Source organism: Microcaecilia unicolor, chromosome 10, assembly GCF_901765095.1.
Source record: "Microcaecilia unicolor chromosome 10, aMicUni1.1, whole genome shotgun sequence".
NCBI classification, from domain to species: domain Eukaryota; kingdom Metazoa; phylum Chordata; class Amphibia; order Gymnophiona; family Siphonopidae; genus Microcaecilia; species Microcaecilia unicolor.
This window is the reverse complement of record NC_044040.1, coordinates 122,411,042-122,433,795: the sequence shown is the minus strand read 5'-3', so window position 1 is coordinate 122,433,795 and position 22,754 is coordinate 122,411,042. Positions and strand designations below refer to the sequence as shown.

Here is a 22,754-nt window from a genome sequence, read left to right as displayed (position 1 = left end):
AAAGTTAAAATTACTAACTTTGACAAGTTTTCTAAATTTTACATAACTGATGAAAAAAAATACAAATATAAAAAACATATATGTAAAAAAAGAACATGTAAATACCTCATGTTTTTCAAATAAGGTCATCCACTTCTTGGATCTATTGAGAACATTGAAATTACATAAGTGACTATTCCAATAAAACATACACACGTATATATGTATAAGGTCCAATAAAACACTAAGCCAATTTAACATAGCTAAACATTGTGACATAGCTAGACATGTATAAAAGAGATTTATTTACCATAGATTCAAAATCATTTGAAATTTACATTGTGTATCAAAGTTGTTATGGTCCATAGATAAAACTAGTAAAATAATGTTTAATATTCCACTTTATAGACTTATAATGCATCTAAATAAATTCTGACCCCAAATAGCAAAATTCTGATATGTTTTCCCTCCTATCTCTAACATAATTTCATAAAGCTATGCCTTTAAAAATAAATTATTAAACCATTCCTCAGAGGGAGCGGGGCGGTTGGAGCACCCTACCCAGATGGAAGTATCAAGTAAGTTTTTACTTGCTGAGAAACCAGAAAATATAACGTTAGACGCCATTTGGGAGGCACTAAAGAAACTGGAAGCGTTGTTTGTACAAAAGCTTACCCCTTTATCAGATCAATCTCAGCTGTTGCTGAATAAAATACCAGTCCTAGAAGGACGAATACAAACTGTGGACAATTTAGTAGAAAATAACTTGCAAGAAATACGAAAGTCACAGCAAGTGCAAACCAATCTAATTAAAGAGAATCAATATCTACAAAACAAAGTTGAAACCTTAGAGAATACACAGAGAGCTAATACTCTTCGACTGATAAATTTTCCTAAGCAACCAATGAATGATAGCTCCATTAATAACTTTTAAAAAATACTTAGGTGAAGTTCTGGGCATACCGGAAAAGGCATACCCACCTATTTCAAAAATTTATTTTCTACCACCTTATAAGAGAAAAGAGAACCAACAAACATCACAACAAGGAAATGAAATCCCATTTGATACCTTGGATTTAAATTTGACTCAAACCTTGGAAGATGATAACTTGGGATTAATACCAATGACTTTAATTGTCTCTTTTGTATTACAGCCGGATAGGGACTGGATATTAAACCAATTTTTCCGTCACAGAGAACAGCTTTTTATGAACTATAAAATAAGAATGTTTCCGGATGTCTCTAGGGCTACCCAAAAACGGCGTAAAGAATTTCTTAAACTTCGCCCAAAAATTCAACAGTTGGGCGCTATCTGGTGGTTGAATTTTCCATGTAAATGTGTAGTTAAGTTGCATTCGGTCAAATATATATTTTTTGACCCTATACAATTTGGCTCTTTTTTGGATGCAAAAATAGCCTTACTGCCCTCTGATCAGTTAAGACAAATTACATCAACTCCGTGAATTATTAGGACTCCTGGAACTCCCTCTCATTCTCTAGTTCCTTATGCAAAGAATGTGTAGGTTATTCTTTTGCTATTTCCTGAAAATATTAGTATGCCTCCTGTATTGTGGACTATAGATGAATAACTAATATGTTTAAAAATCTCATCTTATATTGTAATATAATTTTCTAGTAACTTATTTTGTCCTTTGACCTTTTGCTATCTCAATGTAAGAAGGGAATTTGGTATTATTTTATTTTTCCTTTGTTAAATCATCTTTGCCAAACAAGATATGTTCTTGTAATTAATGTAAAATTCTGATTAAAAAAAAAATAAATTATGAATAAGTGTGCAAATAAGATATTAAACTTACTGTCTGTCTAAATGTCAAAAGAGTCATCAAGCTTATGCTCCAGTCTTGAAAAACCTGTGCGTGAATGTAAGCAATATATAAGTGTATTTATTTATTTATTTGCTACATTTGTACCCCACATTTTCCCACCTATTTGCAGGCTCAATGTGGCTTACATTATATTACAAAAGATATAGTTATGAACAGAGTAAGAGGTTTGTTCTAAATTAACATATTACTATGTAAGAAATAAGGAAGCTATGTCTGTAGAATAATTTACATAACACATAATAAAAAACAATAATATATGATGACCAATAATGATAATATGGCTAATATAATCAATTCAGAAGGATCAACAGGTGATTGGTTTAGCTATAGAATAAACAAGTTCTTAAGGAGGATTCTTATTGTAAGTTTTTTCGAACAAGTGCGTTTTCAATAATTTCCTGAAGTTATTTTTATAGTGTTCGGTAGTTTGTTCCATGCTTTTGTGCAGAGGTTTGTGAAGGTAGATGCATGTAGTGATTTGTATTTGAGTCCTCTACAATTAGGGTAGTGGAGGTTTAGGAAGGTACGTGATGAACTGTTGATGTTTTGTGCCGGTAAGTCAATTAGGTCTGACATGTATGCAGGAGCTTCTCCATGGATGATTTTATGGGTTAAGGTGCAAATTTTGAAAGCAATACGATCTTTTAGTGGAAGCCAATGCAATTTTTCTCTGAGAGGTTTGGCGCTCTCATATTTCGCCTTTCCGAATATGAGTCTAGCTGCGGTATTCTGTGCAGTCTGAAGTTTCTTAATAGTTTTTTCTTTGCATCCTGCAAAAATGGAGTTACAATAATCCAGGTGGCTCAGTACTAATGATTGCACCAGCGTACGAAATACCTCTCTTGGGAAAAAAAAGGCTTCACTCTTTTTAGCTTCCACATTGCAAAAAACATTTTCTTTGTCACATTCTTCGCATGGTTGTCAAGGGTAAGATTTCGATCAATAGTAACACCCAGGAGTTTCAAGTTATTCGCAACAGGGAGAGTGTGGGATGGTGTGTTTATATTAGGATAATTTGCGATGATAAGATAAGACATTGGGTTTTTTCTGCGTTGAGTTTAAGTAGGAAGGCATCTGCCCATGAGTTCATAATTTGGAAACTGGTATGAATTTTATCTGTAATTGCTGATAAGTTGCTCTTAAATGGAATGTATATTGTGACATCGTCCGCGTAAATATACGGATTTACAGACCTGAAAGCAATCAGCGAAACAACAGTCTTTCGAAAATCCCTGAAGACATTCTTCTTCAACAAGGCCTACAATGAGAACTTATAGCCTCAGTAAATTAATCAATGAAAACATTTATCCTTCGAAAAGCCTTGAAGACATTCTTCCTTTTTTGCTAGTCCCACAATGATAACCTATAGCCTTACTAAGTCACCCCACTAACCCAATCAATTAAGAATGCCTACCTGTTACAACTATCCTAAATACTCTCTTCCTTCTTCTCTTACCTCTCCTAATCATTACACATTAATAATTGTATCTGATACCCTGTAATGACAATGTTTCTAATCTATGTAAGCTACATTGAGCCTGCAAATAGGTGGGGGGGATGTGGGATACAAATGCAATAAATAATAATAATTTAGGCCTTGATTGGTTAATAATCTGGCTAGTGGTAACATCATTAAATTAAAAAGAACTGGTGAAAGCGACGAGCCTTGAGGTACTCCACATCCAGGTCTCCATGGTGAGGATACAGTCGACTTGGATATCACTTAATAAGATCTTACAGTTAGGAATTTGTAGAACCAATTCAATACGTTTCCACCTAGTCCAAAGTATTCAAGGATGTTTAATAGAACACTATGGTTAACCATGTCAAATGCACTAGACATGTCGAATTTGTTATGATTCTGCCGGTTTGGCTGAAGGGGAGGGGGGACGTCTCTTCTGATAGGCTGCTAGGGGTTGTGCTGACGTCAGGGGATAGTACTTTAGCCTGCAGCTGAGGAGTTTCTCTGCTTTTGCGTTACTTCTTGGTAGTAACAGGAAAGCCTGATAGGTTTCTCTCAGAACGTGCTCTAGGTTCTGACAGGGATCTGTGTTGATTTAGAGTATTCTTTTCCTTCCCTCTGGGTTAGCTGCTGCTGTGTGTGTGTGTGTACATGTAGCTCTGTAATCAGGGTCAGCTGCTCGGTTGTTTAGTGGGGGCTGGGCATTGCTCAGCCTCCGGGGCTCTGGGCTGAGTGAGAGCGTTCTCCTTTGTTTGTTTAAGGATTTCTCTTCCCAGTGTCCCGGCCTGCTGGCTCAGTGAGTTTAACCCTTTGTGTACTGTGTGTATTGTATTCCTGCCTCTGCCAGTGTGTTTGTTGGATGGGCCCCACTCCCTCTCTGGAGGGGAAGCGTTCTCTCTGATTGTTTGTTGATTTATGGCACTCTCTCTCTGCTGGCTCTACAAGCTTAACCCTTTGTGTTCTGTGTGCCTCTGTCTACAGTGGGTTTGAGGCAAAGGCTTTCTGCCTTCCTTTTGTGTTTGGTTCCTCTGGCTTCTGCCTGGGGCGCCTACCCTGGTGGTGGGGGGGGGGGGGGTTGCTGTGTTAGTTCCCCTGTCCTGCGCTAGTCCCCTGCATGGGCGTGGCCCGCTCTGGTGCTTTGTTTCCCCCTCTGCCCTATTGCTGGTGTTCAGCGCGTGTCTGGCATCTTGGGGCCCTCTGGGTTCTTTCACCCCTCCCTGTGTGTGATTGGGTTCCAGTTCAGCCGTGAGGCTCGCACGAGTGGCTCTGACTGCGTGGGTTCCGGTTCGGCCGCAAGGCCCGCCTGTATGCCTATTTCCCTTCTTCCTGAGGGACTGGGGGGAGGGGTAGCTTGGGGGTATTGTGTAGCTGGGGTGTGCGGTGGTGGGTCGGTCTCCCCTTGGCCTGGGTCGGCGCCCTGCTGGCCTCGGCCAGGGGCCAAGGGCTCACGACCAACCCAACGGATTACAGAACGCAAAAGCCATAAGCTCGACCGATCCATCCCCCATGCAGCTGCTCCAGTAATTGCATGCTCAGCTACAACAGGTATCGGGAGTCGTGAACGCACTGTCTCAACGGGTAGACACGCTGACTGTCACAGGGGCTGTGGAGGGCCCGCCAGCAGCTACTCCGCCGGGTTCCCACGCATGCGGCCGAGGGATTCGGGTGGCTACGCCCCCGAGGTACAAGGGCGACAGTAAGACCTGCCGGGGGTTCCTCAATCAATGCCAAATTGTCTTCGAGTTGCAGGCCCGGGATTTTCCTTCGGATCGGGCGAAGGTGGCTTATATTATCTCTCTACTGGCAGGCCCCGCTCTGGCCTGGGCCTCGCCCTTATGGGAGAAGAAGGATCCCCTCCTGGATAATTTGGCAGAGTTCTTGAAACAATTTCGGCTCATCTTTGAGGAACCCGGGAAGCCCTCTTCGGCGGCAACTCAGCTGTTGAACCTACATCAGGGGCGACTCTCTCTGGGTGAGTACGCCATCCAGTTTCGGACTTTGGCCGCGGAGCTAGGTTGGGATAACCCAAGCCTGACTGCGGTATTCTGGCATGGGGTCTCGGCCAACATTAAGGACGAACTCACAGGCCGGGAGCTGAACGACCTCATCCGTCTCTGCACCCAGGTGGACATCCGGTTCAGGGAGCGGGCCTGTGAACGTCGCGCTGGTCAGCAGGTTGCAGGGCCTCACTCGAGGAGCTCGCACAAGAGCCCTGCTTCCCTGTCGCTGGGTGGGCCCGATGGGTCTGAACCTATGCAGGTTGACCGGGCGGCCCAGGAGAGACAGCGGAGACGCTCTAAGGGGCTGTGCCTGCATTGTGGAGTGAAGGGGCACTTTGTCCGTGAGTGCCCGAAGAGAAAGAAGTCGGGAAACCAGCAGCCCTGATACCGGCTAGGGAGACCGGGTCAGGGCCCAAGTCCTTCTCCCCTTGGATGCAGGTTTTGGTGCCAGTTCTACTGGCGATTAAGGATACCCCTTGTTTTGAGGCGCTAGTCAACTCGGGGGCGGGAGGCAACTTTATCAGCGCGGACCTGGTCCGGGTTCATCAAATTCCTACGATGGAGTTACCTCAGTCCATCACTGTCTCAGCGGCTTGGGGACTGGTTCGGGGAGTTCTCCGCTCCAGGACCGTGCCTATGACCATACGGGTAGGAGTCTTACACAAAGAAGTTATCTCCTTCTACGTCCTTCCGTCGGCCACTGAGGCCATAATCCTGGGATTACCCTGGCTTCGCCTGCATAACCCTTGTATTGATTGGGCCCGGGGTGAATTGACGGCGTGGGGCCCGGGCTGCCAGAGGGTCTGTTTGGATAAGGTCTCGCCAGCCCCAGTGACGCTTCCTTTGGATCGAGCCAATGTTATGTTACCGGGGCCCTACAGATCCTTTGGAGATGTTTTTTCCAAACAGCAAGCAGAGATTCTGCCTCCTCATCGCTCCTATGACTGTGCCATAGAGCTACTACCTGGCACTGAACCTCCCCGTGGCCGCGTATACCCCCTATCCCGGCCAGAGACGGAAGCCATGTCCCAGTATATTCGAGAGAACCTAGCTCGAGGCTTCATCCGGCCCTCTAAATCGCCCGCGGGGGCTGGATTCTTCTTCGTGGAGAAGAAGGATGGGGGGTTGCGTCCCTGTATTGACTACAGGGGACTCAATGCCATCACGCGGAAGGACGAATACCCCCTTCCCTTGATTTCTGAGATGTTTGACCGCCTCCAGGGGGCCCAGATCTTTTCCAAGCTCGATCTCAGGGGGGCCTACAACCTTGTGCGGATCAAGGAGGGGGATGAGTGGAAGACGGCGTTTAACACCCGCGACGGGCATTACGAATATCTGGTAATGCCGTTTGGACTTGCTAATGCTCCAGCCATCTTCCAAGCCTTCATGAATGACATCTTCAGGGATCTGTATGTTTGTGATGGTCTACTTGGACGACATTTTGATTTTTTCAAGGGCTGAGGAAGAGCACCAGGAGCACTTGAAGACCGTATTGCAGCGGTTGAGGGAGAACCACCTCTATGTGAAATTGGGAAAATGTGAATTCCATCGCTCCGAACTGCTCTTCCTGGGATACATCATTTCTAACCACGGGCTGCGTATGGACCCCAGTAAGCTGACAGCCATCCTGCACTGGCAGCAACCTACGGGGCGTAAGGCTCTACAGCGCTTCTTAGGTTTTGCAAACTACTATAGGCAGTTTATTTGGAATTACTCGTCCCTGACTGCCCCTCTTACTGCCTTGACTAAGAAGAACGCTGACGCTCGCAACTGGTCGCCTGAGGCGTGTCAGGCCATTGAGAATCTGAAACAGGCATTTGTTGGAGCTCCAGTGTTGCGCCATCCCAACCCGACAAATAAATTTTTCGTGGAAGTGGATGCATCATCGGTTGGCGTAGGAGCAGTGCTGTCCCAGGCCCACCCCAGTGGGAAACTTCTCCCATGTGCATTCGTCTCTAAAAAGTATACCCCTGCCGAGAAGAATTATGCCATCAGGGATCAGGAGCTATTAGCCATTAAATTGGCCCTGGAAGAATGGCGTCATCTGCTGGAAGGGGCGCAGGAGCCCTTCATGGTGTTCACGGACCATAAAAACCTGACTTATTTACGAGAAGCGAGAAGGCTGAATCCTCGCCAGGCCCGGTGGGCACTATTCTTCTCCCGCTTTGATTTCATTCTGACTTATCGTCCAGCGGAGAAGAACATCAAGGCAGACGCCCTCTCCAGGTCCATGGAGGCTGACCTGGAGGAAGAACCCCTGCAGTATGTAATTAAACCCGATGTCATTGTGCCCGCAATGACGCTAGCAGTACCTGCAGGTATGACCTTTGTGCCACCCCGGCTGAGAGAAAAGACACTCCAATGGGGGCATGCCTCTCGAATGGCAGGACATCCCGGGGTCCTGGGAACCAAGCAGTTCATCTCCCAGCAGTATTGGTGGCCTTCACTTGATCAGGATGTGCAGGAGTTCGTGGCTGCGTGTCCTGAGTGCACCCAGCATAAAGCGGACCGTCGGAGACCCCAGGGGTTGCTGATGCCTTTACCGGTACCTGAGAGACCGTGGACCCACATTGCCATGGACTTTGTTACGGATCTGCCTCTCTGAAGGGCACACAGTTGTCTGGGTAGTGGTGGACCGGTTTTCTAAAATGGCCCACTTCATACCCATGCCTACCCTTCCTTCGGCGGTGAAGCTGGCACAGTATTTCATCAGCGCTATTTTTCATCTCCATGGTCTGCCAGAATCTATTACCTCTGATCGAGGAGTACAGTTTGTCTCAAAGTTCTGGAGAGCCCTGAATCGGGCCCTTAAAATAAAGCTGAACTTTTTGTCGGGATATCACCCACAATCCAATGGCCAAACAGAACGAGTGAACCAATGCTTGAAGCAGTTCCTACGGATGTATGTCAATGAGCACCACAACGACTGGAGTCAGCTGCTGCCTTGGGCAGAATTCGCTCATAACAACCGAGTGAGCTCGGCCACGGGCGCTTCGCCCTTTTACATCGTATATGGACGACATCCGCGGATACCAGCCCCCTTGAAAACCAACTTGGATGTCCCGGCAGCGGCCGATGCGGTGACCTCGCTCCAAGCAATTTGGTCATCAGTTCAGAAAGCGCTGCGAGCGACCTCCGCTCGTATGAAACGCCAAGTGGATCGGTCTCACAGAGTGGAACCGCGCTTCCAGCCTGGCGACTTGGTGTGGTTGTCCACACGTAATCTTCGTCTGAAGATTCCCTCCTCCCGCTTTGCACCTCTATTTGTGGGCCAATATCCCATTGTGAGGCAAGTGAATCGGGTCTGTTATCAGCTAAAGTTACCACCTACATTACGGGTACATAACACCTTTCATGTGTCCTTGCTGAAGCCTGTGATTCTGAGAAAAGGAGCTTTGCCCGCGTTGCCTGCTAGTCCAGCCATCTCAGCTTCCCAGGGGGAATACGAAGTCCGGGATGTCTTGGATGCAAGGCGCTTCCGGGGACATCTCCAGTATCTCATTGCGTGGAAGGGATATGGACCGGCAGACAACTCCTGGGAGGACGCTACTCATGTCCACGCGCCAGTCCTAGTCGGACGGTTCCATCGCCTTTTCCCTCACAAACCTAAACCTCGTGGACGGGGTAGGGGGGGCCCTTGAAGGGGGGGTGATGTTATGATTCTGCCGGTTTGGCTGAGGGGGAGGGGGACATCTCTTCTGATTGGCTGCCAGGGGTTGTGCTGACGTCAGGGGATAGTACTTTAGCCTGCAGCTGAGGAGTTTCTCTGCTTTTGCGTTACTTCTTGGTAGTAACAGGAAAGCCTGATAGGTTTCTCTCAGAACGTGCTCTAGGTTCTGACAGGGATCTGTGTTGATTTAGAGTATTCTTTTCCTTCCCTCTGGGTTAGCTGCTGCTATGTGTGTGTGTGTACGTAGCTGCATTGCTCAGCCTCCGGGGCTCTGGGCTGAGTGAGAGCGTTCTCCTTTGTTTGTTTGTTTTAAGGATTTCTCTTCCCAGTGTCCCGGCCTGCTGGCTCAGTGAGTTTAACCCTTTGTGTACTGTGTGTATTGTATTCCTGCCTCTGCCAGTGTGTTTGTTGGATGGGCCCCACTCCCTCTCGGGAGGGGAAGCGTTCTCTCTGATTGTTTGTTGACTTATGGCACTCTCTCTCTGCTGGCTCTACAAGCTTAACCCTTTGTGTTCTGTGTGCCTCTGTCTACAGTGGGTTTGAGGCAAAGGCTTTCTGCCTTCCTTTTGTGTTTGGTTCCTCTGGCTTCTGCCTGGGGCGCCTACCCTGGTGGGGGGGGGGGGGGGGTTGCTGTGTTAGTTCCCCTGTCCTGCGCTAGTCCCCTGCATGGGCGTGGCCCGCTCTGGTGCTTTGTTTCCCCCTCTGCCCTATTGCTGGTGTTCAGCGCGTGTCTGGCATCTTGGGGCCCTCTGGGTTCTTTCACCCCTCCCTGTGTGTGATTGGGTTCCAGTTCAGCCGTGAGGCTCGCACGAGTGGCTCTGTCTGCGTGGGTTCCGGTTCGGCCGCGAGGCCCGCCTGTATGCCTATTTCCCTTCTTCCTGAGGGACTGGGGGGAGGGGTAGCTTAGGGGGTATTGTGTAGCTGGGGTGTGCGGTGGTGGGTCGGTCTCCCCTTGGCCTGGGTCGGCGCCCTGCTGGCCTCGGCCAGGGCCCAAGGGCTCACGACCAACCCAACGGATTACAGAATTGGAGGAGTAGAACGTTATTGCCAGCTGCGATAATTTGTTTGAATTTAGTTAGAAGTGTAATAAGAACTGTTTCACTGCTGTGACTGGCACGAAATCCAGATTGGGATACATGTAGTACTGAAAATTTACTCAAGTAATCATTAAGTTGCTTAGTTACTAGGCTTTCCATCAATTTGACTACTAGAGGGATGGATGCAACTGGACAGTTAGTTATGTCGTTTAATTTTTTCTTTTGATCTTTGGGGATTGGAGTAAGTAGTATATTACCTTTATCATCAGGAAAATAACCATGTTGGAACATGTGGTTTAAATAGGTGGTAAGATCGGTGAAGAAACGTCGAGGAGCAGATTTTATAAGATGGCTAGGGCAAATATCCAATTTACAATGTGATTTCGTAAATCTGTTGATTGTTTGGGTGACTGTATCCTCAGTAAGGGAGATGAAGTCTGTCCATATTCGAGCAGCAGGATATTCGTCGGAAATTGGGTCTAAGTAGTCCATGAAAGTTTCATAATTAGAAGAGTTGGTTGATAAGGTGGATCTTAATTTGATGATTTTTTGGTTGAAGTAAGTGGCTAGATCATTCGCTGATAGGGTTTCAGAGTTGATTAAAGTGACCGGTGTAACATCTAGTAGATTATGGACAGTTTGGTATAGTTTATGTAAATCGTTGTAATTTGGTCCAATTTTGGATTTGTAGAATGACTTTTTAGTCTGTCTGATGGCATATTTGTATTTCCTTAACATTAATTTCCACGCAGTGAACATTTGTTCATTTTTCATTTTGTTCCATGCACGTTCAAGTCTTCTTGTTTGAGTTTTTAGTTTTTTCAGTTCATTGCTGAACCAAGGAAGTGAATTTTGTCTTCGTGATATTTTTATTTGTAATGGTGCTATTGCATCCAGTATGTGTTTACATCTGTTATCCCAATTTAAAAGGTATTGATTGGAATCAGTTAGGGTGGACCAATCATTCGCAAAGAACTGTTGCCAAAAAATTACCGGATCGATTTGACCCCTTGTGATGAAAGTTTGTCGCTCCTGCTTCTGGATTGGATTTTTTATACTCCAATGCATCGATGTATTCAATTTAAAGTGGTCTGACCATGGTATTTCAGACCAATATGTGTCTGTTATTGTGAAGGTGTGATCTGACATGAATTTGTATGTGAAAAGGTCTAATGTATGGCCTTTAACATGTGTTGCTTGAGTATTAATCCAATTAAATTCTGAAGAATTCCCTGAATTCTTGTATGTTCTTTGCACTGAAGTCTTCAAGATGTAAATTGATGTCTCCTAGTATGAGGAGGTTAGAGTTGGACATGCAGGCATTCGAGATGAAATCCATGAAAAAAGGATGACATTCATGCCAGTTTCCTGGTGGTCTATAAAATAAGATGATGTTTAGATGCTGAGACAAGGAAGGATGCTCAATCATGACTGAGGCCATTTCTAGCTTTGGTGTCATGGAATCAGAAATAGTTGTTATCATGAATTGTGATTTGTGAATTATTGCAATGCCTCCTCCTCTTTTTCCAATTCTAGGCCACTGAGTAATTTTATAGTCTGGAGGGCAGAGATCTAATAGTATCGGGTCATTGAAATTATGGATCCATGTTTCATTTATGATCAGTAGGTCTAGATTGTCATCTTTGATCCAATCTGCTAATATTACTGCCTTGTTGATGGCCGATCTTGCATTTGTATAATCTATTTGGATTATTTGATAGGGGTCAGTCAGATCAGGGACAAGGTTGATTTTCCTTAATTGTCTATTGATTTGTAGTGAAGGTTTATTACGCTCATTTTTTTCATTATTTCGGTGTTGTTGAGGTGAAGAATGAAATCCATTTTTTGGTTGCTATTGTTATTATGGTGGAGAGCATTATGCTTAGAAGGCCGGTGTGATCTGTGGATAGTAGGGATGCTGTTATTTTCTAGTGATGGGGTGGTCAACATATGGTGAATTAAGGTAAGTAAGTAAATGATGAAGAAGAATTTAGTTGAATTCATCTTGATATTACAACTCTGGAGTAGTTAGAATGTAGCAGTTGATAACAGAGTGCAGCTGATAAAATAGCTTTATGAGAGAACAATCATAAAGGTGGGTGCAGGCAGGAACAGATGTGGTAATCAGTATTGTTAAGAAATGCAATAAATTTGTTGACTGATATAACGTCAGCTGAATATTTGTCTATGGTTAAAGCAAGTTACTGTTTGATATACATATATATATATATATATATATATATATATATATATATATATATATATATATATATGCAATCAAAAGGTTGTCAGTATTGTTATGAAATGCAATACATTGACTGCCTGGAAATTACATCAACTAATGAATTGTCAGCAGTTAAAGTAAATAACTTATTGATATATAAATGCAGATATATAAATGCAATCAGTAGTATTTAAAGCAACTCTGCAATTGCCACCTATAAATTATATCAGCTAAATGAATAGTCTACAATTTGAGCAGATGACTATTTAGTATGTATGCGATCAATAGTGTTTAAATAGAACTGTTCAATTAATTTCTAACATCTACAGTTAGTCACATGACTTTTGCTATGAATTCAGTCAATAGTGTTTAAGTAGAACTCTACAATAGATGCCTAGGATTTACATCTGCAAGTGCAGTAATCAGACAATCTATATATATAAAACTCACCCTCAACGTTCTATTGGCTGCTGACGTCACTGAAGCCAAGGTTCGTAAGTTCGAAGCTCTGAAGCCTCGAAAATCACAGTCTCTGGGCCCCGCCCTTGCGTCAAACGTTATGACGTTGAGGGCGGAGGCGGAGCAATTCACCCACATCGACGATGGGTGGGGAGGGGGCCACAGGAAAGCCTTGCTAGCGCCCGTTTCATTGGCTCCAGAAACGGGTCTTTTTTTACTAGTAGTTATATAATTCACAATCTAGTTCCAGGATGAGAACAGTGCTACACAGTACTAAATCTTACGCTACTGAGAGTAGACTTTACATCAACAAGTGCAGTAATCTGTAACTAAGGTAGACAGTAATTATATAATTCACAATCTAGTTCCTGGATGAGAACAGTGCTACACAGTACTAAGTCTTATGCTAATTATGGGATGTTAGCACTAGTAATTTCGAATAAGTGTAATTAAACTAAATAATTGTATTAGAATTATCCTATATAATAAAACGCACCTCCAACATTCTGAAGCTGACTGCATGGCTGAGGCATTCCTGCTCTCTGTATCCATCTCCTGAATTGACATCAAGTACTTCCTGGTTCGTCACAAGCAGAAGTGACCAACCACACGAGGTTTCTCGGCTTCAGAATGTTGGAGGTGCATTCTATTAAATAGGATTGGTCAGTTCCTTGAAGCACAGCCAGAGCTCAGTGTCCTGCACAGTAACGCTCAGACACCAGAGAGGGGGGGGGGGGGGCTGACACCAGAGAGGGGGCGAGGTATCTCTGTCACACACACACTGTCTCTCTCACACACTCTCTCTCTCTCACAGTCAATGTCTTTCTCTCACTCTCACACACTCTATGTCTCACACTGTATCACATTCACTCTCTATGTGTCACACAGTCACTCACACACTCTCTTGGTCTCATATACTCAGTCTCACAAAGAGTCTGTCTCTCACACACACTCTCTCGCACACACTGTATCTGTGTGAAACACACTCTCTCTCTCTCACACTGTCTCACATACGCACTTGCACACACTCTCATTCTCACACACTCTCTCTCTCACACACACTCGCACATTCACTCTCTCTCTCACAGTCACTCTCACATACACTCTCTCAAACGTACACACTCCAAGGAAAATCTTGCTAGCGCCTGTTTCATTTGTGTCAGAAACGGGCCTTTTTTACTAGTATTATATAATGTGAGGGTTTTGGGAGGAATCAGCTGATCAGGAAGCCGTTCCGATCTCACCCATCACTCCGTTACAGTCTCAGCAGTAACTTCTCTAATGGCTGGTCTAGTATACTGCAGTGGTTAGAATCTGGTGATAGACGCGATCATAGGCCAGCAAGCAAGGCCTAGCAAATGAAAGGGAATTTGGCCCACTTGATACCGGTCTTCGTTGACTCGTTTGACTCGTTCTCACAACGGCTATGCACTCGGTCCTGCAACAGCTTTCTCGGTGTCCTATTCGTTTTCCAGCCCAACTACCAGTCGATCTGTCAGTCAGTTCAGTTGGCAGATCCTCGGAGGCCGGTCTGGCCGGCTGTGATGGTCAACACCACATGGCAGATGAAAGCCTCAGTTGGTATGTAAAGGCATTAGCAAGTAAGAGGGAAAGTGGACCTCTCAATCACGGTCCGATCGATTCGACCATCGTTACGATTAGCTGATGATTTAATACTCCTTCAAGACTAGCTAGCTCTGTTGGTTGCAGCGTCTAATTCCGATGTTATAGGAGGGAGCCTTCGATGTCATGCAAGGCCTTAGCGGGAGTGGGAACTGTAGGGAACAGCCACCTCAATTCAATTACGGTTGTCTCACTGCATAAAAGTTTGCCAATTCACGTCTTATTCCGATGTCATAGGAGGGAGCCTCCGATGTCATGCAAGGTCTTAGCGGTAGCGGGAACGGCAGGAACGGCCACCTCAATTCAATCACGTTTGTCTCATCACCTATAAGTCAGCCAATTCACTGGTGCTCCCCAAAGGGCAGGTCCAATCAATCACAATGATCCAGTTTCAAGGTCTCTGATCAGTCAGTGTAATTCGGAACCAATTCAGGATCAATTCGGAATCAATTCAGGACCGATCGTCGTCCCGCCCGATTTGGGCAATCGGAGCGAACCGTCAGCGTGACAGACAGCAGTGCAATCCGGGACCAAATCGGGATCAATTCAGGACCGATCGTCGTCCCATCCTATCTGGGCAATCTGGGCAGTCGGAGCAAACCGCCAGCGTGACAGACAGCAGACCGCCGGCTCCAGCCCGAATCACCAGCTTCAGCCCAAAGTCCAGACCGAATACAGCCCGATTTCAGGTAATATTTAGCGTGATGTCGAGATTCCAGGTAATATTTAGTGTGATGTCAAGATCTACCTAATTAATCGTCAATTTCCAGTTTTGATTAAGCTGAGGTAAGCTGAGGTGACAATATAAGTGTAAGTGTAGACAATATAAGTATGTATTTAAATGTAAGTGCTGTAAGCCTGTTGGCGATTGAGATATTTCAAAATGGTAACAAACAGGTAGTGCACTGTATCCTCTAACCAAGCATCAATATTGAAGCTAAATAACGATAGATCACCATCACATCAAGCTGTCGGCTGTCTGTCAGCAATATATTGTCGACCAGTGTAATGTCAAGTTATAAGATGCCTGTCGGCAAATTGTGGACTTAGACACAATCTATTGCCATAGCATCTAACTGCACACAGTATAAATCAGTTAAATTATCTCTAAGTAGCAATCAAAACGGTGGGGTGATAACTTACAGGCAATCTATTAAACGAGATGATTGTACTGAGATGTTTTGTCAAATACTGCACACATTGCACTGGTTGAAATCCCAGAGGGGCTAAAGAATAGATACAGTCAGAGAAGTGCCAAAGAAAACTAAAAAGAACATAGTAACATAGTAAATGACGGCAGATAAAGACCTGTACGGTCCATCCAGTCTGCCCAACAAGATAAACTCATTTTACATGGTATGTGATACTTTATATGTATACCCGAGTTTGATTTGTCCTTGCCTTTCTCAGGGCACAGACCTTAGAAGTCTACCCAGTACTGTTCTTGTACTAAGTTCTGAAGCTAACATCGAAGCCCCTTAAAATTTACACTCCAGCCCATCCCTATCTATTCAGCCACGATCAGGGCGTAGACCATAGAAGTCTGCCCAGCTCCCGTTTTGTTTCCAATTACCGGCGTCACCACCCAATCTCCACTAAGATTCCACTGAACCATTCCTTCTAATTAGGATTCCTTTGTGTTTATCCCATGCATGTTTGAATTCCATTACCGTTTTCATCTCCACCACCTCCTGCGAGAGGGCATTCCACATATCCACCACCCTCTCTGTGAAAAAATACTTCCTGACATTAGTCCTGAGTCTGCCCCCCTTCAACCTCAATTCATGTCCTCTAGTTCTACCACCTGGAAAAGGTTCATTTGCTGATTAATACCTTTCAAATATTTGAACGTCTGTATCATATCACCCCTGTTTCTCCTTTCCTCCAAGATATACATGTTCAGGTCGGCAAGTCTCTCCTCGTACGGTTTGCAATGCAAATCCCATACCATTTTCGTAGCTTTTCTTTGCACCGCTTCCAGTCTTTTTACATCTTTAGCAAGATACGGCCTCCAAAACTGAACACAATACTCCAAGTGGGACCTCACCAACGACTTGTAGAGGGGCACCAACACCTCCTTTCTTCTGCTGGTTATGCCCCTCTCTATGCAGCCTAGCATCCTTCTGGCCGCGGCCGTCGCCTTGTTGCATTGTTTCTTCACCTTCAGATCCTCCAACACCAACACCCGAAGGTCTCTCTCCTGAGTCGAGTTTACTAATCTCTCCCCTCCTATCCGGTATCTCTCTTTTGGGTTTCCGCACCCCAAGTGCATCCCTCTACACTTCTTGGTATTAAATTTTAACTTTAGTTAAATCACGATGAGTACTCTTACATCATTAATACTATGTTCCATATCATCAAGCTGATCAATCCATAGACTGGTGGGTTGTGTCCATCTACCAGCAGGTGGAGATAGAGAGCAAACTTTTGCCTCCCTATATGTGGTCATGTGCTGCCGGAAACTCCTCAGTATGTTCTCTATCTCAGCAGGTGGTGGTCACACACAGCAGCAGCTCTGGCTAGGCCTCCAAGCCTAATTTTTAGGTTTTGTTGAGTGCCTGGGGTTGAGGGCTCTTTTGAGCAAGTGCAAACCTGGTGGTGCCAGGTCCCTCCTTTTCTCCCCCCTCCCGCTGGCTCCCTTTAAAAAAAAAAAAAAAAATTTTTAAACGTCTTTAAAGGCGTTTAATTCGACGTTTCTTTAAACGTTCATTGCAGCTACTCACTGGGACACCAGTTCGTTACAGCTCGGAGCGGCAAGCAGGTAATTTTACCTTTTTATAGCGGGCAGGGGGTTCCCCGATTCTTCTCCTCGTGGCAATGGCGTCAGAGGGCGAGGGCGCAAAGGGTCGCTCCCCGGATCGCTGGAGCGCTTCTAGAGGGGATGCGGGGGTTTTACAACCTGATTCGCCCTTGATGGGTGATAGTTTAGTGACCGATGAATGTCCCGGTCGTTCCTCCGGCGTGGCGGTTTTTTTCCCGCCATAAACGCCCATCCCCCGCTCCTCGCCTCCGCCATCTTGGCCGGCCACGCGGCTCGGACGGCTTCTTCGGGGCCGCCCTTGAGGTTGGAGACATTAATGCCATGAACGCCCTTAATTTGGGCGACGGCACAAAAGCGGCTAAAGTTAAGCGCCGTTCTTCCCGCGCGGCTCCTTCACGGAGTTTCGCGCCGGACGCCATTTTGGATGCGCAGCATGTCTCTCCCCCGCTATTGCGAGCGCCGGTTGAGAGTGCGTCTAGGGCTGTTGCCCAGGCTGCGGAAGTGCACAGTCTGGGGGGTTTCTCCCCCGAGTTTGTTTTGCTGCTGCATCAGGCTTTCCTCATGCAAACGCTGCCCCTGCTCCCTCTTCTGATAAAGAGGTTGAGGTTCCCAGAGGTAAACGCCCTCGGGTTGATTTCCAGGCCTTGGAGGACTTTTGTCTCCTCCGATGTAGATGAGGGCAGCGTGTCTGAGGTCTCCCAACGATCCTTTGCGGATTCCTTGGAGGAGATAGATCCCCGCTCGGATGGAGCGGATGACCCCTCTGCAGCGCGGCTTTTTAGCCCAGAGGATTTGCCCAACCTGTTGTTACAGGCCATGGACACTTTGAAGATTTCCTCTCCGGAGGACGTCTCTCCCTCAGCCCCTGTTGGCTCTGCCATTATGCTGGGGACGAAGCGCCCGCCTAGAACCTTCCACGTGCATGATGCCATGCACACCTTAATTGTGGCTCAATGGGATGTCCCGGAAACGAGCCTTAAAGTGGCTAGGGCTATGTCCCGCCTCTATCCTTTGGCTGTGAGTGAACGTGAGGCCTATCTGTGGCCTACCGTGGATTCTTTAATCACTGCGGTGACTAAGAAAACGGCGTTGCCGGTGGAAGGTGGCACGGCCCTAAAGGACGCCCAAGACAGAAGATTGGAGGCGGCCTTAAGGTCGTCCTTTGAGGCAGCTGCTTTAAGTTTGCAGGCCTCAGTTTGCGGCTCCTATGTGGCCAGGGCGTGCCGGACTATGGTGCAGCGGGCTTCCCCCTCGGATCATTCCTTGAGGGCTGATTGGCCGGCCCTGGAATCGGGCTTAGCCTATTTGGCAGACTTGCTGTATGATGTCTGGAGAGCCTCAGCTAAAGGCATGGCTCAGACAGTCTCTGCGCGGCGGTGGCTTTGGCTGAAACATTGGTCTGCTGACCACGCCTCTAAATCCCGCCTGGCTAGATTGCCTTTTAAAGGCAAGCTGCTCTTTGGGGTCGAGCTGGACAAAATCGTGACCGATCTCGGCACGTCTAAGGGCAAGAAATTACCAGAGGTCAGGGCTCGGGTTAGTACTCGTCCCGATACCTCCAGAGGACGATTGCAGGAAGCCCATCGGTACCGCCCGGGCAAGTCGGGTTCCTCTGCCCCCTCTTCCTTCAAGAGGAATTTCTCCCCCAAGCAGCATTCCTTTCGCAGAGACCGCCGTCCCGGAGGTGCTCCCTCCGGTCCTCCCCCAGGGTCTCGTACCCAATGACGGGGCCTTGGTCCACGCCCCAGTGCAGATTGGAGGACGGCTGTCCTCGTTTCTGGGCGAGTGGACCACTATAACTTCAGACGCGTGGGTGCTGGAAGTCATCAGAGGCGGCTACAAGCTAGAGTTCTGCCAACCCTTAAGAGACGGGTTTGTACTCTCTCCCTGCAAGTCTCCGGTCAAGCTGTGGTAGTGCAGCAGACCTTGGACAACCTGATCCGCCTGGGTGCGGTCGTTCCGGTGCCAAAAAAATCAGATTGGCAAGGGACGTTACTCCATTTACTTTGTGGTTCCAAAGAAAGGAGGTTCTGTCCGGCCTATCCTCGACCTCAAAGGGGTCAATCGGGCCTGGAAAGTGAGGCACTTTCGCATGGAGACTCTCCGCTCTGTTATAGCGGCAGTGAAGGCAGGAGAGTTCTTGGCTTCCTTGGACATCAAGGAAGCGTACCTGCATATTCCCATCTGGCCTCTTCTCCAACGCTTTCTGCGTTTTACAGTCCTGAGACGACACTTCCAGTTCAGAGCCCTCCCTTTCGGGTTGGCTACTGCTCCGCGGACCTTTTCCAAAGTAATGGGGGTCATAGCGGCCTTCCTGCTAAAGGAAGGAGTACAAGTCCATCCTTATCTGGACGACTGGTTGATCCGAGCCCCCTCTTATGCAGAGTGCGGCAAAGCTATGGACCGGGTAGTTGCTCTTTTGAGCTCCCTGGGATGGATCATCAACTGGAAGAAGAGCCAGCTGCGCCCGACTCAGTCCCTGGTGTATCTGGGAGTTCGATTCGACACCCAAGTGGGCAGAGTGTTCCTGCCAGACAATCAGATTGTCAAGCTTCAGGCTCAGGTGGACTAGTTCCTAGTAGCCTCTCCTATTCGGGCTTGGGACTACGTGCAGCTGTTTGGCTCTATGACGGCCACGATGGAAGTAGTGCCCTGGGCCAGGGCTCATATGAGACCACTACAGCTATCTCTGCTGCTGCGCTGGACTCCGATGTCGGAGGATTATGCTGTGCGCCTTCCCGTGGACCCAGCAGTGCGCAAGGCGCTGAGCTGGTGGACGCAGACAGACAAGTTGTCTGCAGGTTGCCTCTGGTGACCCCGGAGTGGATTGTCGTCACGACAGACGCCTCTTTGATGGGCTGGGGAGCCCACTGCTTGGGAAGGACAGCGCAGGGGCTCTAGTCTCCTGCAGAGGCAAGTGGTCTATCAACCTCCTGGAACTCAGAGCCATTCGGTTGGTGTTATTGGAGTTCATCCCGGTACTGGTGTTGAAGCCTGTACGGGTCCTGTCGGACAATGCCACGGCTGTGGCCTATATCAACCGCCAGGGAGGTACCAAGAGCGCCCCTCTAGCCAGGAGGCTATGAGTCTTTGCCAGTGGGCGGAAGCGAACCTGGAGCAGCTTTCAGCGGCCCACATTGCCGGAGTCATGAATGTCAAGGCGGACTTTCTCAGTCGCCATACCTTGGAGCCCGGAGAGTGGCAACTATCTGCTCAGACGTTCTTGGACATCACGAAGCGCTGGGGCCAGCCGAGCCTAGATCTGATGGCGTCATCGGCCAATGGCCAAGTGCCGCGCTTTTTCAGCAGAGGACGGGACCCTCGATCCCTGGGAGTAGATGCTCTTCTCCAACAGTGGCCGACACAAGAGCTCCTCTATGTGTTCCCGCCCTGGCCCATGTTGGGCAGGGTGCTAGACCGGGTGGCAAAGCATCCCGGCAGGGTAATCCTGGTGGGTCCGGATTGGCCCAGACGTCCCTGGTATGCGGACTTGTTCAGGCTCTCAGTCGACGATCCTCTGCGGCTGTCAGTGGAGCAGGGCCTGTTACATCAGGGTCCCGTGGTGATGGAGGATCCCTCTCCCTTTGGTCTTACGGCCTGGCTATTGAGCGGCAGCGTCTGAGGAAGAAGGGCTTCTCAGACAAGGTCATCGCCACTATGCTGAGAGCGAGGAAGCGCTCTACTTCTACTGCTTACGCCAGGGTCTGGCGTATCTTTGCAGCATGGTGTGAAGCAGGCTCACTTTCTCCATTCACTGCTCCAATTTCTTCAGTGTTGGTGTTCCTGCAAGAAGGTCTGGAGAAAGGCCTGTCGCTCAGTTCCCTTAAAGTCCAGGTAGCGGCTCTGGCTTGCTTCAGGGGACGCCTGAAGGGTGCTTCCCTGGCTTCGCAGCCAGATGTGGTGCGCTTTCTCAAGGGAGTTAATCACCTGCGCCCTCCTCTGCACTCAGTGGTGCCTGCGTGGAATCTCAACCTGGTGCTAAGAGCATTGCAGAAGCCGCCTTTGGAACCCTTGTCGAGGGCATCTCTGAAAGACCTGACGTTGAAAGCAGTCTTTTTGGTGGCTATCGCTTCAGCCAGAAGAGTTTCCGAGCTCCAGGCGCTCTCATGTCGAGAGCCTTTTCTGCAGTTCACTGAGGCAGGAGTGACTATGCGCACAGTGCCTGCCTTCCTGCCCAAGATTGGTTCTCGCTTCCATGTGAATCAGCAGCTCTGTCTCCCTTCCTTTCGTAGGGAGGACTAATCAGAGGAGTACTCCGCTCTTGAATATCTGGATGTGAGACGAGTCATCATCAGATACTTGGAAGTGACCAATGATTTCCGGAAATCGGATCATCTGTTTGTCCTGTTTGCAGGTCCTCGTAAGGGTCTGCAGGCTGCTAAGCCTACAGTGGCAAGATGGGTCAAGGAAGCCATTGCAGCGGCTTATGTGGTCGCGGGGAAGGTGCCGCCTATCCAGCTGAAGGCTCACTCCACGAGAGCTCAGGCGGCCTCGATGGCAGAGGCCGGATCCGTCTCCCTGGAAGAGATATGCAAGGCGGCAACGTGGGCTTCGGCTCATACATTCTCCAAGCATTACCGTTTGACTGTGGCTGCACGGGCGGAGGCCCGGTTTGGAGCTTCAGTGTTGAGGTCAGGGATTTCTATGTCCCGCCCTGGGTGAGTACTGCTTCGGTACATCCCACCAGTCTATGGATTGATCAGCTTGATGATATGGAAGGTAAAATTATGTATAATCATACCTGATAATTTTCTTTCCATTAATCATAGCTGATCAATCCATAGCCCCTCCCAGATATCTGTACTGTTTATATTCTGGTTGAATTTTAGGTTCAAGTTTAGCCTTCAGTTACTTCAGGAGGACTTCGTGTTCAAGTTCTTCTTTCACTTGGATTCTTCAAGAGTTGAGACGAGTTTGTGTTACAGTGAGCTGCTGCATTCCTCTCCCCTCCGTTTTACGGGGCTGGATTGAGACATAAATTCTGCCGGCACTCCCTCCCGCTTCGTGCGGCTGTAGGGCAGCTTTGTACCCCTCCCGCTTCGGCGGTGTTAGGGTCAGTCAGCTCCTCCCGCGGTTGCGGTTGCAGGATAAGCCAGATCCCCCCGCATCGGCGGGTGTGGTGTCCCTCCCCCGCTCCGCGGGGATGAGCTGGACGGATTCCCCTCCCCCACTTGTGTGGGGATGAGCTGGGTTAATTCCCCTCCCCCGTTTCGGCGGTGGTGAGCTGGGCAGAGTGTCCCTTCGTGGGTGTAATTCTCTAAGTGCTGAGTCCTGCGGATGGAGCTTTGATATCGACATACTGAGGAGTTTCCGGCAGCACATGACCACATATAGGGAGGCAAAAGTTTGCTCTCTATCTCCACCTGCTGGTAGATGGACACAACCCACCAGTCTATGGATTGATCAGCTATGATTAATGGAAAGAAAATTATCAGGTATGATTATACATAATTTTACCTTATTTTATTGAAATTATTCCCAACAAAGTGCTTAAATTTCAGATAACATAGCAGATACTCTGGAACTCTCATCTACTCATCCAGCATGTACACTCACTCACGGCAAACACACACTCCCCCATTCTTTACTTGACCTTGTTTTCCAATTATATTAAAGGTTATATCAAAGATTGTCATAAACACTGTAGCATATATCAATCATATCACATTAGATCCCAATTAGTTGTGAAATC

The 22,754-nt window shown here is 47.5% G+C and overlaps 1 protein-coding gene across 1 annotated transcript in view; it reads right to left on the bottom strand.

Annotated features, from left to right (window-relative positions):
* PSAT1 (phosphoserine aminotransferase 1) overlaps positions 1-22,754 on the bottom strand; it is a 624,187-nt gene that overhangs the window by 526,575 nt on the left and 74,858 nt on the right. The window contains exon 2 of the mRNA XM_030216432.1: positions 106-142. Within this exon, the coding sequence (XP_030072292.1) occupies positions 106-129 (24 nt within the window). The 5' untranslated portion in view covers positions 130-142. The remainder of the gene's footprint in view (positions 1-105; positions 143-22,754) is intronic.